This window comes from Leuciscus leuciscus, assembly GCF_965113295.1.
Source record: "Leuciscus leuciscus genome assembly, chromosome: 6".
Classification (NCBI taxonomy): Eukaryota; Metazoa; Chordata; class Actinopteri; order Cypriniformes; family Leuciscidae; genus Leuciscus; species Leuciscus leuciscus.
This window is the reverse complement of record NC_138730.1, coordinates 14,255,562-14,271,174: the sequence shown is the minus strand read 5'-3', so window position 1 is coordinate 14,271,174 and position 15,613 is coordinate 14,255,562. Positions and strand designations below refer to the sequence as shown.

General features: G+C 45.4%; 1 protein-coding gene across 1 annotated transcript in view; it reads left to right on the top strand.

Moving 5' to 3' along the window:
• acap2a (ArfGAP with coiled-coil, ankyrin repeat and PH domains 2a) overlaps positions 1-15,613 on the top strand; it is a 116,515-nt gene that overhangs the window by 15,881 nt on the left and 85,021 nt on the right. The window contains exon 2 of the mRNA XM_082174149.1: positions 1,651-1,708. Within this exon, the coding sequence (XP_082030275.1) occupies positions 1,651-1,708 (58 nt within the window). The remainder of the gene's footprint in view (positions 1-1,650; positions 1,709-15,613) is intronic.

The following is a 15,613-nucleotide window of genomic DNA, read 5'->3' as shown; positions in this document are numbered from 1 at the left end:
TTTTTTAAAACATTAATAATAATCAGTGTTTCTTGAGCAGCAAATCACATCAGCATATTATTCCCGCAGGTAGATTACATGTTTTCTTGCGTGGCTGGATGTTGGACTTATGAACAATAATCACGTTGTTTAAATTCACCAAAACTGATTTGCCGAAATAGAAACCTGGCCGGACAGTGAAAGGGATTTGCCGTTAGCGCGAGACCGGATCGAACCGGGAGCGATCAGACAGCTGAGGATTCTGTTCGCAAATCAAATTATTTGTCCCAAAAGAATAATTAATTCTTATTTTATAGTTTATTTGTATGGTCTGATGCACGTGATTGGATGATGAATGTAGTGATCAGAATGTCGTGATCATTCTCAATTGTTGTGTTGCTGTTGTATCAGTCATATCAGCGTAGCACTCAATAAACGGGACAAGGTAGGTCCCGAACGGGACAAATAAATTAGGCCCAATAATCGGGACGTCCCGAATTAGTTGGCAACCCTAGCTGGTAGGGACTACACAAGCTTCCTCCCGGGTTAGTGACATCACTAACCCTAGAATTTACATAAACCCCGCCCCCTGAACACGATTTATAGATTATCAAGACAGAATTTGCTAATCATGTTGTCACTTCTTGAGTCTCTCCATCATTGTCTGAATCCGGTTTGAACATAAAAGGCTAAACGTTTTTGACATTTTCAGTGCATGTCTGTGTGAGCTGCAAGCTCCGCCGAGCAGCAGCTCATTTGCATTTAAAGGAACAGACACAAAACGGTGCGTTTTTGCTCACCCTCAAAAAGTGACAATTTGAACATGCTATATAAAAATATCTTTGGGGTATTTTGAGCTAAAACTTCACATACACATCTGGGGTCACCAAAGACTTATTTTACATCTTGTGAAAAGGGCATTATACCACCCCTTTAATAATATTGAGAAGAGGTTCTTCTGTTACAGATAACAATTCTTTCAGTAGTTCATTGGGTATTGGATCTAATATACATGTTGGTTTAGATGCAATGATACGTTTATTTAGATCTTCCTGTCCTATAGTTGTAAATCACTGCAATTGTTCTTGAGGGGCGATAATTGAGGCTTAGAGTACATTTTAAAGTTTTTATGTAGCAACATTTTTATTTTAAAATCTTTATTTGAATATGGCAACATGCTACCTCGTTCTACAATATTTCTATGATTAAATCACTGTCCCATCAGCCAATCACTGTGTGCATTGTTAGTAAGCGCATTGACATCATCCATAGCAATGAGGTAAACCCCGCCCTTTCTCTTAGCTTAAGACTTTTCTCCATTCCTTAGTAAAAGTTGATCTCAGTAGCTTTGTGAATAGGGTTTAAGAGGAAACTCTTACCTAAGAACTTTTACTGCTATTTAGGAGAAGTGGTAAGATCAAATTTTTTGTGAATATGGCCCCAGATTTGGATCATCAGAGAGCTCCATGAACTGAACTGAGAGTCCCCAGGACTGGGACTGAAAACCACTGCTCAAATGGATGGAAAAGGGCAAGGCAAACAATTGGAGGCTTTAAATTTGTGCTGCATAAATTCACTGACATTTTTCCTTCAAATTATTTAAAAATTTGCATGTAAATTGTTAGATGTTTACTTTGACTATCAAGTCATTTTTGGTATGATGTTTTGCAGGGCCACAATAGAGGAAGTGGAGGGAGACTATGGAGAACTTGAGTCAAAACTTGACAAGGTATGTTTTTTTTATTACACCCTGTAAAGGCCAGGCATATGAAATATGTAATAAAAAAAAAATTTGATAAAAATAAAACAGTTCATTATACCTTTGCATAAAATATAAAAAATAAATATTTAAAAAGTTTGAATTTGTTTGAGTATCATATTTGGATACATGATGCTTTTATGTCTCATTTAATATGATATAGGAGAATATGGTGCTCAAAACTCGAGGAGGAAAAAACACTCTGAATTGTATTCAGAGACCCAAACTAAGCAAAAATATGCAATTTGGTTTGTCACGAGTTTGGTTTCCGCAAAAGACAAATGGAGGATTTATGTGCAGCAGGATGGAGTCAATTCCATTCCACATGTATGTTTAAAACATTAAAGTATTGCAAAAGAAAATAGTTTTGCAAGAGAAAAATAAATTATTGAGTTAAAATGTTTTTTGCAAAAAGAAAATTTCGCAAAAGAAAAATTAAGTATTGAGAGAAAAAAAGTTTTGAAAACAAGAATAAAGAAACACAAAATATAAATAAAATAGCGCAACAATAAAGATATAGGCTAATTAATAAAAAAAATCAATGACTGCTGTAAAGAACTTTGGTTCTCTTACGAGAGGTCTCTCGTACTGCGTAAGATATCTTACGCTAGGGGAAAATCCTTTTTCCGCGAGATATTGAAGCCAAAAATTATCCTTAATTTTGTAATAATGCAAAACGCGTTGCGGCAGCATGCAGACATAGGCGAGGCAGCTCGCGCGCCTATTGGCTGTTCTGCGGCAACTGCAGCAGCCTATCGAGCGAGGCCTGGCGTGACGCCAGACCCAATCAGGGCACTTCGCGCCCGCTGCGTCACGTCCCGCCGAAATGGGCGTGGTCTAGGCCTATAAATACCGCTCGCAGGCAGCTATTATCCCCCCCCCAACCCGCAAAGCTTGCCGGTTCGCCCGCTTGCCTTGCTTGCCTGCTTGGGGGACGACACCTGTTCTCCCTCTGTTCGAGCCGCGCACACCGCGCCGCTCACAGAGGATGTCAGGAGCGGGCGGTCACGGGGCTAGCTTTCTCTCTCCCTCTGTTCAAGCCGCGCAAACTGCGCCGCTCACAAGGGAGGCTGGAAGCGGATGGTCGGGGTTAGTTTTTCTTTACGTTATAAGAAAGCTACCCTGCCTTCTGCGCCCCATTCATGCGTCACTCACCGGCGAAAGGAGAAAGGTGTGTTTTTAGTCCCTCCGAGGATGGACTGACCTTCAATTTCTCATACATTTCCCAGTTCCCTGATCATGCGACTGGAAATATCAATATTGCAGCAGGCGAGCCTGTTTTAATACAAGCGCGCCTGCAAGCATACGCCGAAGAAAGCATGTGACGCTCTTATATGCTCGTGCATCCGAAAACCTTTGTGTTCCCCCCTGTGGCTCAGTGGCGGAATCATTGGTTTTCCTCACGAGAGACCGGAGTTCGAATCCCGGTCTAGCGGCAGTTAAAATTATGCCGCCAATGCTTCGCTCTGTCAGTTCCCTGAAAAGCGACTGCAGATGTGCATTTTGCAGCCAACGAGCGCGTTGCACAACCCGCTCGCCTGCACCCAAACACCGTTTCTATGGTTTCCGTGCGTCACTGGCGAAGGGAGAAAAGAGCGTTTCTGGTCCCCCCGCGGACGGACCGACCTCCTCTTTCTCGTACATTTCTCATTCCCCTCTGAAGTTCGGGCGACTGGAAATGTCAGTATTGCAGTGAGCAAGCCTGTTGTAATACACGCATGCCTGCAAACAAACGCCAGCACGTTGACGCTCTCTTATAATACTCGCGCTAACTGAGTTACAATGTGTCTCCCCCTGTGGCCCAGTGGCAGACTCTCAGGTTTTTGCACGCGAGAGACCCGCGTTCGATCCCCGGGTCTACCGGCAGATAAAATTATGCCGTCAATGCTCGTTCTGTCAGTTCCCTGAAAAGGCGACTGCAGATGTGTATTTTGCAGCCAACGAGCGCGTTGTACAACCCGCTCGCCTGCACCCAAACACCGTTTCTATGGTGTTCCGTGCGTCACTGGCGTAAGGAAAAAAAAGGGAGTTTTTCTGGTCCCGCTGCGGACGGACCAACCTCCTTTTTCCTATACATTTCCCATTCCCCTCTGGAATTCAGGCGACTGGAAATGTCAATATTGCAGTGAACAAGCCTGTTGTAATGCACGCAGGCCTGCAATAAACGCCAGCATGTTGACGCTCTCTGTTTCTATGGCAACTTCTCGCTCGTTCAGTTCCAGTAAATGTGACTGTTCCAGTGTATCCTGCAGTAAACAAGTCGGTTCTGTCACCCGCTTGCCTGCACACAAACGCCGTTTTTACGGCTACCCAGATAAATCCCATAAGTGTGAATTTTTCTGGTGTCCCGGCCACGGCCGATGGTGCTTTATGTGTAGAAAGAATGCCCACTGCCCAGTGCCCATCTCTACACACAAGCACAGCCCGTCACACAGGGCTCGCGCACATGAATCGACTCAGATCGATTGCGCTTCAAACATGGTGAATGTGCCCACTAACACCACGTTATGCATGTCTCACGGTTTCTGTAAAAACGAAACCAACGTGCATTCGCTTCACTCAAGCGAACGATGCTTTCAGTGTGGTAAATGTGCCCGCTGTCCCGCGCCCACATCCACACATAGACATGACAGTTCCTACGGGAACCGCCCAGCCCTCCCCCTCGCGGTTGACCACCGCAGAGGAGTCGAGCGTGGGCAATCTGCCCGCTGTTATCAGCGCGCCCCATGCCTCAAATGTCACGAGCGCGACGCTTGTGTTACAGCACTCCGAAGCCTCCCCATCGCTGAGCGAGCGGAGCGCGCTTCGTATTCAACCCCTAGCTATTCATGCGGACGCATGGGCAAAGCTGCCCGGGGTTTCGAAGTGGGTGCTGAACATTATAAAAAGAGGCTATTCGCTACAGTTTCGCCGACGCCCTCGCCGCTATGTGGCGCGCGTCGAGACCACGGTAAAAACAGAAGTAGCACATTTACTTCGAGCCGAAGTGGCGAAACTATTGAGCAAAGGGGCCATAGAGCCTCTCTCTCAAGTTCAGAGCGAAGGAGGGCTATACAGCAGATACTTCCTGGTACCGAAAAAAGACAGGGGTCTCAGACCCATACTAGATCTAAGGCAACTGAACAAAGTGCTTGTGAAGCGACAGTTCAGGATGCTCACGACCAGACAAATCCTTGTGCAGATTCGCCAAGGAGATTGGTTTGTGTCAATAGATCTGAAAGACGCGTATTTTTCAAATACAAATAGCGTCACGTCACAGGCGATATTTGAGATTCGCCTTCGGGGGCCAGGCATATCAGTACACAGTCCTGCCGTTCGGTTTGTCCCTGGCACCCCGTACATTTACGAAGTGCATGGATGCGACGCTCGCACCCCTCAGAATGAGAGGCATGCGAGTACTGAACTATTTGGACGATTGGCTGATTCTAGCGCAATCTCGCGCAGTGCTCATAGAACACACGACCATTTTACTCGATCACCTCGAGGATTTGGGTCTCAGTGTCAATTGGGCGAAGAGCTCTCTGTCACCCAGTCAGAAGATATCTTTCCTGGGCACAGAATTGGACTCGCTGTCCATGATAGCGCGACTATCACCACAGCGCGCGGTAGACATTCAACGCACAGCGAACTCGTTTCGCTGCGGCGCGTCTGTCCCGCTCAAGAAATTTCAGAAGATGCTAGGTCTCATGGCCTCAGCATCATCAGTGCTCCAGCTGGGCCTGCTCCGCATGCGCCCACTGCAGTTTTGGCTGAAAGCGCGAGTCCCACGCAGAGCGTGGGCATCCGGTTCGCTTTGCCTCAGGGTCAATCAGAACTCTGAAACCTTGGAGAGCGAACGACTGGTACCAATCAGGTGTAAGCCTGGGGACTTCCTCGAGGGTGAGAGTGGTGTCCACGGACGCGTCCACCTCGGGATGGGGAGCGCTGCTCGAGGGCAGACCGTTCTTCGGCCAGTGGTCGGAACGGGAAAAGCTCCTGCACATAAACTGCCTCGAAATGACCCACAGACAGTCCAACTGCTGTGGAAGAAATTCGGCAGAGCGGAAGTAGACCTGTTTGCGTCTCAAGAAAACGCTCACTGTCCGGAATTTTTCTCCAAGAGCAGGAACGCGCTGGCCCATGTGTGGCCCCGCCGCCCGCTCTATGCTTTTCCCCCCGTCTCTCTCCTGCCTCAGGTGATAGAACGGATCAGGGAAGAAGGATGCTCAGTATTGCTGGTGGCACCGTTCTGGAAAAACCAACCTTGGTTCCCAGTCGTGATGTAGTTAGCAAGTACTGCCCCGTGGCCAGTACCAGTGAGGAGAGACCTCCTCTCACAGGCCCACGGCTCGATCTGGCATCCTCACCCGGAACTATGGTCCCTTCATGTCTGGGCCATCAACGGGTACATGTTGGACTCCCTAAAGGAGTATTAAACACGATCACGCAGGCTAGAGCTCCGTCTACGAGACGGCTCTACTCCTCGAAATGGTCAGTGTTTTCGGGCTGGTGCACAGCCCGTGGTGTGTCACCCACAGACTGTGGTGTGACGGAGGTGTTTTCCTTCCTACAAGAGCTGTTGGATGAGGGCAGGGCCCCCTCCACGCTCAAAGTTTATGTGGCGGCTATAGCAGCGTTCTCAGGAACAACGCTTGGTCAGTCAATAGGAAGGAACGATTTAGTCATCCGCTTCCTTAGAGGGGCTAAGAGACTGAATCCTCCCAGACCTCCCTCAGTCCCCGTATGGGACCTTTCTACGGTTCTGGAAGCCATGAAAGGTGCGCCATTTGAGCCTTTACAGTCAATTGATTTGAAACACCTGTCTTTCAAGACGGTGTTTTTGCTGGCTCTCGCTTCAGTGAAGCGCATAGGGGATCTACACGCGCTCTCTGTGAGTGCGGCGTGCATGGAGTTTGGGCCTAATGACTCAAAAGTTATACTCAAACCTAAGCACGGTTATGTTCCAAAATCCCTCAACACACCGTTTAGGGCGCAGGTTATCTCCCTGTCAGCCCTACCGGTCCCTGATGAGGAAAGAGACGCAAGCCTCCTTTGCCCAGTCAGGGCATTACGAGCTTATGTGTCTCGCTCGTCTGTTTTCAGACAGACGGAGCAGCTCTTTGTTTCATTTAGCGGGCGTTCTAAGGGACTAGCCGCGTAGAAACAGAGCCTATCCAGATGGATAGTTGATGCTATAGCGCTGGCATACGCCTCCAAGGGCATGCAGTGCCCGTTGGGTGTCAGAGCGCACTCCACGAGAGGCATGGCCTCTTCGTGGGCCTGGTCAAGTGGGATTGCCTTGCAAGATATTTGTATGGCGGCAGGCTGGGCCTCCCCGTCTACATTTATAAGGTTTTATAACCTAGAGGTTCCCGCCCTGCAGGCCAGGCTGCTGTCGGTCTAAGTTTACCAGTATTATCTGACCTGATGCTATCAGCTCAGAATGCTGCGTCTACTGAGCACAGCTCAATGTTCGACAGTAAAAAGTAGCAGCACGAGATGTGCCTGGGCAGACTGTGTAAGACCCACATTCCCCCATCAGTTCAGGCCGTACCCTGTCTGTATGAAATTCGCGTCTCAGCGACGCTGCCATATGTGGAAGAGTGCGGCTTCGCCCCTCCCTCTTCCCGGACTCCCTGTGAGTTCCCTGAGTGATTGTGCACTATATGTACCCCGGGCTTTCGCCCTTGGGTCTTTGGTGTCAGATCTCAGCATGCACGGCGTTTTGCATTGGGTCCCCTAGCGTAAGATATCTTACGCAGTACGAGAGACCTCTCGTAAGAGAACGTACTCGGTTACTAACGTAACCTCGGTTCTCTCTAGAAGAGGGAACGAGTACTGCGTATCTTGCCGTGCATGCACACGCTCTGGTTGCTTCGATGATGAAAAACCAGATAATAGCTGCCTGCGAGCGGTATTTATAGGCCTAGACCACGCCCATTTCGGCGGGACGTGACGCAGCGGGCGCGAAGTGCCCTGATTGGGTCTGGCGTCACGCCAGGCCTCGCTCGATAGGCTGCTGCAGTTGCCGCAGAGCAGCCAATAGGCGCGCGAGCTGCCTCGCCTATGTCTGCATGCTGCCGCAACGCGTTTTGCATTATTACAAAATTAAGGATAATTTTTGGCTTCAATATCTCGCGGAAAAAGGATTTTCCCCTAGCGTAAGATATCTTACGCAGTACTCGTTCCCTCTTCTAGAGAGAACCGAGGTTACGTTAGTAACCGAGTACGTTCTTCCTTTTTTTTTTTTTATCTCTGCAACGGATTTTTAGCAACAGTGATCTTTTCCATGGGCCCACCTATAAATTAATTTGCTATGCTCCTCTTAAAATGCATTTCAGTCAAGTTTGATCTCACTATACCGTTTTCCTTTTGCGTTTCACTTTATGGCATTGTATTGACATGGGGGTGGAGTCAAGGGACTGGGGAGTGTAGCCTACAACGGGCACCATGGCTGACCAGTATGGCGTTTATTTTCCTGTCAAATGTCGAGAGCGCATTATTGTAGCGCGAAAGTTCATTAATATAATGCGCGAGCGCGAATCTCTCTGCTCGCGCGCGGAATATAATGTGCCGAGTGCGAATCTCTCTGCTCGCGCGCACTGGGCGCGCGCTCTCAGATACACGCTGCTCTTGTAAGAATTTTCTCTGGGCTCGCTCAGAGAATATGCCTGCACTTAAAACGTGTTCAGTGCAATCGCGAATCTCTCCTCTTCGTTTACGTGTTTGTGCTTAGACTGTGTCCCGTGCGTTCGCGCATGCCTAAGTACTCTTCTCTTCGATTTCTTTCTCTTTGCTCTTGGCATAAACAAAATTTTGCTTTATTGATTTGAATGTTCATTAATATTTTCTTTAATTTCAGTTTATTATTTAGCTTGGATTATTTTAATCCATAAAATTAATAATTCCTTTGGAGCATACGAATTGGATTACCACAAATGATCTGTGCTGAATTCGTCTGGTCTGACTCAGTTCATCATTGATTGGGAGAGAACAGTTCAAACTTACTGGCTGTGGAAATCAGTGGGCGTGTCTCATTATACTATAAGCAAAACGCCGTAAAGCGCTCTGTGCAACCAAAACAGCGTTTTTTACGGCGTCATATGGCGAGGCGTAAAAAGCGTCGCTTTCCATGCACACTAAAACGCCTCGAATACGGCGTCATTGACGTATTTCCCTCGTTTTTTACGGCGTTTGTAATTACAACGGCGTATTTTGCGCCGTCAAATGCGGTTTAAAACGCCGTATTTGACGGCGTTTGGCTGTAAACGCGATTAATCTATAGCGTAATTCTGAACCACTTGGCTTTCCATTATGGCAAGCCAAGAGGCAATGAATGTGCAGAAATTTGTACAAATAGAGAGTCTGTAAGCCTACTATACTGTTGTAACCATTAAATAAGCGCATTTAGTTTAATATTTGTTAAAATATTATAATGTTATTTTTTTCCATTTATGTTGATTTATGAAAAGTGAACAGCACGAGTAAGATAGGATGCGCAATATGAGACATGGAGTGGTTCAGACATGATTTTGACCACTTCATTAAATTTTGTTTTGTAGAAAGCCTTTCTTTAAAGTGAAATTCGTTTTGTATAAATTGTATCTTAATTTTAATAAATTTTTCATCAACCAATTGCCTGGATTTAATGAATAAGAAGCAAATATAACGGACAATATAATCATGGAGGCGCCGGCGCGGTCACTTGCATTGCACGTTAACTGGAGCGCATCTCATCCTAACTTAACGAAACTCAGTGTATGCCTCACACAGACATGAGAAATACATCAAATACACAAAGCTTGAAATGTCTTTAAACGAAATAATTCAAAATTCAAAAAAAAAAGAAAAAGGCTACTCTCTGATTATGTAATCCATTATGTGCATTTCTCTCTAGGCGCCTTTACTACGGAGATGGCGATAGTAGTACGATAGTTTCTGACTGTCTTTGCAGCAGACAGTCAGAAAACACTAGTTTATTAATAAAAATCAATGCACGCGTCACCGGATTTACAAATGCACATCTTGCTTGTTGCACGCACACATATTATGTCGAAATAAAGAGATATTATGTTGATATAACATTATTATTAATAATAGCCTACATCTTTTAGAATATTTGATTGTGCTGAATGCTGAATGTTGCGCTTGTTCAATTTAATAAAACTTTAATTGTGATCATTAAAATAATTGAATATTAAATATTTAGTGGCAAAGTTTTGCGCAGGTCCCCCTGTCAATGATCTAGCACCCCCTCAGCACATGCGTTAAAAATTCTCTGGCGCCGCCCGTGCAGAGAAGCTACGTAGGCAGTGTAATTTTTTTTTGTTCCGTTACCTCCAACCCCCGTTTTGAGTCGCCGGATCCACCCCCCGCCCACCTGTAGTGCTTTCACAGAAGCACTACAGGTGAATACGATGATGAATCCCCCTATTCTGTTGCTGCTATTTTACATGCAGGCTAAAACAAACCCCTGGGAAAAAAATTTGGGGGTATTTTTAATGGGTCACAGTCACTTGTTCATTCTAATTTAATTTAACATAATCTTGTCGGTTAATGAATGGAAGATCGCGTCGGTTGAAGGTGGCAAAAAAAAAAACTAAATGAATCCAGTTTGTTGATAAAAAAAAAAAAAAAACATTTCTCATTTCCGTTTAGTTTAAGTTTTTCAACTAATAGTAGTAAACTTTTTAATAGTTTTAGTTTTACTTAACTAACCCTGCCTGGGTAAAACATCGACAGAACTGTCAATTTTCCAACTCTGTCAAGCCACGAATTTGTACAAATATTCACGAATTATTTAATGCCGGTCTGGGACAATATATTAGGCCAATCACACTCATCCAGGCCAATTATCCTACAGCTAGTGTTGCAAGCATAATTTACATTTCTTTTTAAGAATAATGACTCAAATGTGGGAAAGAAATAACTAGGCTATGTTATTTTTATTTATTTATTTATTTATTTATTGTCATTTGCTGAGTTTGCTCCCCTTGCACCTTATGTTTTATCTTTTCAAATGACGGAAATTATTTCAAAATTCGTATTTTAAAAACGGCTTTGTACTCACTGAACTTCTATACCCACAAACGGTTGACTTTTTTTCAAGTCGTTTATTTCACTATGAACTGGACGATCGAAAGGGCAAAATATTTGAATCTTCATTTTACAAAAATATATTGGATATAACGAAATGTAATAATGTTATTTAATGAATAGGCTATATAATCAATGTAATATGAATAAAACACGAATTTAATTAGCCTACAAAAATCGGAACACTATTTAATTCTGGAAGGAGAAGCTTATAGACATACTGTACCAACAAACCTGCCACATTTTTTAGAAATAGCAAAAAAATAGGCTACATTCGTCTTATTTTTTTTCAAATAGGCCTATTTAAAACACACAAATTCCTAGGGCATTCTATGGGTTATATCAATATTTTGTGTTATTCAGCACTTAGATGGAAATGTGCCGAGTTAAGCCAATACGACCTGGATTCTTTTCCTTGTTTAATAACTCCTGAGCATAAGAATTGGATTACCACAAATGATCGTCCTGAATTCGTCTGGTCTGACTCAGTTCATCATTGATTGGGAGAGAACAGTTCAAACTTACTGGCTGTGGAAATCAGTGGGCGTGTCTCATTATAGCCTACTATAAGCAAAACGCCATAAAATAGCGCGCGCTCTGTGCAACCAAAACGGCGTTTTTTACGGCGTCATATGGCGAGATGATCGGCGTAAAAAGCGGCGCTTTCCATGCACACTAAAACGCCGTCAAATACGGCGTCTTTGACGTATTTCGCGCGTCTTTTACGGCGTTTGTAATTACAACGGCGTATTTTACGGCGTCCAATACGGTTTAAAACGTACTCGGTTACTAACGTAACCTCGGTTCTCTCTAGAGAGGAAACGAGTACTGCGTAAGTCTTACGCTAGGGGAAAATCTCTTTTCCGCGAGATACTGAAGCCCAAAAATTATCCTTAATTTTGAAATAATGTAAAACGCGTTGCGGCAGCATGCAGACATAGGCGAGACAGCTTGCGCGCCTATTGGCTGCCCTGCGGCAACTGCAGCAGCCTATCGATAAGGCCCTATCGTGACGTCAGTACCAATGGGGGCGCTTCGCGCCCAATACGTCACGTCCCGCCGAAACGGGCGTGGCCTGGGGCTATAAATATAGCATCGAAAGGCTAGCTTACCGGTTTTTCATCGCCGGAGCGAACCGGAGCGCGCGCAGGCACGGCAAGATACGCAGTACTCGTTTCCTCTCTAGAGAGAACCGAGGTTATGTTAGTAACCGAGTACGTTCTCTTACGAGAGGTACTCTCGTGCTGCGTAAGTCTTACGCTAGGGGAAACAGTGTAAAACGCCGTGCATGCTAAGATCCAGCGGAAGAGTGGCTAGAATAGCATCATTCCTATAATGTAGCATCCTATAAGAAACAGTTATAGTGATGGTATTTTATTCAGTCAGGGCGACCCCGGCCTGGACTGATGAATATAGTGGGTCTTACACACTGCCCATAGAGCTGCGCGATCTATAAACGAGCGTTGCTCAAGCCATTTCGGTATTCTGGGCCGGACACATTCGGGGCAGACAATACCGATTTTTAGACTGAAAGCAGCTTAGCTTGCAGAGGGGGAACCTCTAGGTTATAAAACCTTATAAATGTAGACGGGGAGGCCCAGCCTGCCGTTTGTAATTACAACGGCGTATTTTGCGCCGTCAAATGCGGTTTAAAACGCCGTATTTGACGGCGTTTGGCTGTAAACGCGATTAATCTATAGCGTAATTCTGAACCACTTGGCTTTCCATTATGGCAAGCCAAGAGGCAATGAATGTGCAGAAATTTGTACAAATAGAGAGTCTGTAAGCCTACTATACTGTTGTAACCATTAAATAAGCGCATTTAGTTTAATATTTGTTAAAATATTATAATGTTATTTTTTTCCATTTATGTTGATTTATGAAAAGTGAACAGCACGAGTAAGATAGGATGCGCAATATGAGACATGGAGTGGTTCAGACATGATTTTGACCACTTCATTAAATTTTGTTTTGTAGAAAGCCTTTCTTTAAAGTGAAATTCGTTTTGTATAAATTGTATCTTAATTTTAATAAATTTTTCATCAACCAATTGCCTGGATTTAATGAATAAGAAGCAAATATAACGGACAATATAATCATGGAGGCGCCGGCGCGGTCACTTGCATTGCACGTTAACTGGAGCGCATCTCATCCTAACTTAACGAAACTCAGTCTATGCCTCACACAGACATGAGAAATACATCAAATACACAAAGCTTGAAATGTCTTTAAACGAAATAATTCAAAATTCAAAAAAAAAAGAAAAAGGCTACCCTCTGATTATGTAATCCATTATGTGCATTTCTCTCTAGGCGCCTTTACTACGGAGGTGGCGATAGTAGTACGATAGTTTCTGACTGTCTTTGCAGCAGACAGTCAGAAAACACTAGTTTATTAATAAAAATCGATGCACGCGTCACCGGATTTACAAATGCACATCTTGCTTGTTGCACGCACACATATTATGTCGAAATAAAGAGATATTATGTTGATATAACATTATTATTAATAATAGCCTACATCTTTTAGAATATTTGATTGTGCTGAATGCTGAATGTTGCGCTTGTTCAATTTAATAAAACTTTAATTGTGATCATTAAAATAATTGAATATTAAATATTTAGTGGCAAAGTTTTGCGCAGGTCCCCCTGTCAATGATCTAGCACCCCCTCAGCACATGCGTTAAAAATTCTCTGGCGCCGCCCGTGCAGAGAAGCTACGTAGGCAGTGTAATTTTTTTTTTGTTCCGTTACCTCCAACCCCCGTTTTGAGTCGCCGGATCCACCCCCCGCCCACCTGTAGTGCTTTCACAGAAGCACTACAGGTGAATACGATGATGAATCCCCCTATTCTGTTGCTGCTATTTTACATGCAGGCTAAAACAAACCCCTGGGAAAAAAATTTGGGGGTATTTTTAATGGGTCACAGTCACTTGTTCATTCTAATTTAATTTAACATAATCTTGTCGGTTAATGAATGGAAGATCGCGTCGGTTGAAGGTGGCAAAAAAAAAAACTAAATGAATCCAGTTTGTTGATAAAAAAAAAAAAAAAACATTTCTCATTTCCGTTTAGTTTAAGTTTTTCAACTAATAGTAGTAAACTTTTTAATAGTTTTAGTTCTCTTACGAGAGGTCTCTCGTACTGCGTAAGATATCTTACGCTAGGGGAAAATCCTTTTCCGCGAGATATTGAAGCCAAAAATTATCCTTAATTTTGTAATAATGCAAAACGCGTTGCAGCAGCAATGCAGACATAGGCGAGACAGCTCGCGCGCCTATTGGCTGCTCTGCGGCAACTGCAGCAGCCTATCGAGCGAGGCCTGGCGTGACGTCAGAACCAATCAGGGCACTTCGCGCCCGCTGCGTCACGTCCCGCCGAAATGGGCGTGGTCTAGGCCTATAAATATCGCTCGCAGGCAGCTATTATCTGATTTTTCATCCTTCAAGCGAAGCACACGCATCGCTGGAGCTGGATTAGAAGCCGCGCCGTCTGACAGAGAGCACCTTCAGCGGGACGAGTCACTGAAGTCGCTGGCCGCGCCGCCTTCCTTGCCTTCCTGCTGCGCTTTCCGGCATTATATCCTTTCTCTGCTACTGTGTTTATGTATGTGTGTGTGCTCGCCGCCGCGACACACACTCCCATTGCACTAAAAGAGCTGGGCGTCTTTTTCAAGACGCCCCTTTTCCTGATCACGCAGCTCTCGCACTCGCTGACGGCGACTGCCCTCACTGCGAGTTAGGTACTGCCTATGGTGACTCTGAGGACTCACCTGGCATCCTTCTCCGAGACTGCTCCTCTCCCCCCCCCCCCCCCCCCCCCCCCAACCCGCAAAGCTTGCCGGTTCGCCCGCTTGCCTTGCCTGCTTGGGGGACGATACCTGTTCTCCCTCTGTTCGAGCCGCGCACACCGCGCCGCTCACAGAGGATGTCAGGAGCGGGCGGTCACGGGGCTAGCTTTCTCTCTCCCTCTGTTCAAGCCGCGCAAACTGCGCCGCTCACAAGGGAGGCTGGAAGCGGACGGTCGGGGTTAGTTTTTCTTTACGTTATAAGAAAGCTACCCTGCCTTCTGCGCCCCATTCATGCGTCACTCACCGGCGAAAGGAGAAAGATGTGTTTTTTAGTCCCTCCGAGGATGGACTGACCTTCAATTTCTCATACATATTCCCAGTTCCCTGATGCATGACCGACCTCCTCTTTCTCGTACATTTCTCATTCCCCTCTGAAGTTCGGGCGACTGGAAATGTCAGTATTGCAGTGAGCAAGCCTGTTGTAATACACGCATGCCTGCAAACAAACGCCAGCACGTTGACGCTCTCTTATAATACTCGCGCTAACTGAGTTACAATGTGTCTCCCCCTGTGGCCCAGTGGCAGACTCTCAGGTTTTTGCACGCGAGAGACCCGCGTTCGATCCCCGGGTCTACCGGCAGATAAAATTATGCCGTCAATGCTCGCTCTGTCAGTTCCCTGAAAAGGCGACTGCAGATGTGTATTTTGCAGCCAACGAGCGCGTTGTACAACCCGCTCGCCTGCACCCAAACACCGTTTCTATGGTGTTCCGTGCGTCACTGGCGTAAGGAAAAAAGGGAGTTTTTCTGGTCCCGCTGCGGACGGACCAACCTCCTTTTTCCTATACATTTCCCATTCCCCTCTGGAATTCAGGCGACTGGAAATGTCAATATTGCAGTGTACAAGCCTGTTGTAATGCACGCAGGCCTGCAATAAACGCCAGCATGTTGACGCTCTCTGTTTCTATGGCAACTTCTCGCTCGTTCAGTTCCAGTAAATGTGACTGTTCCA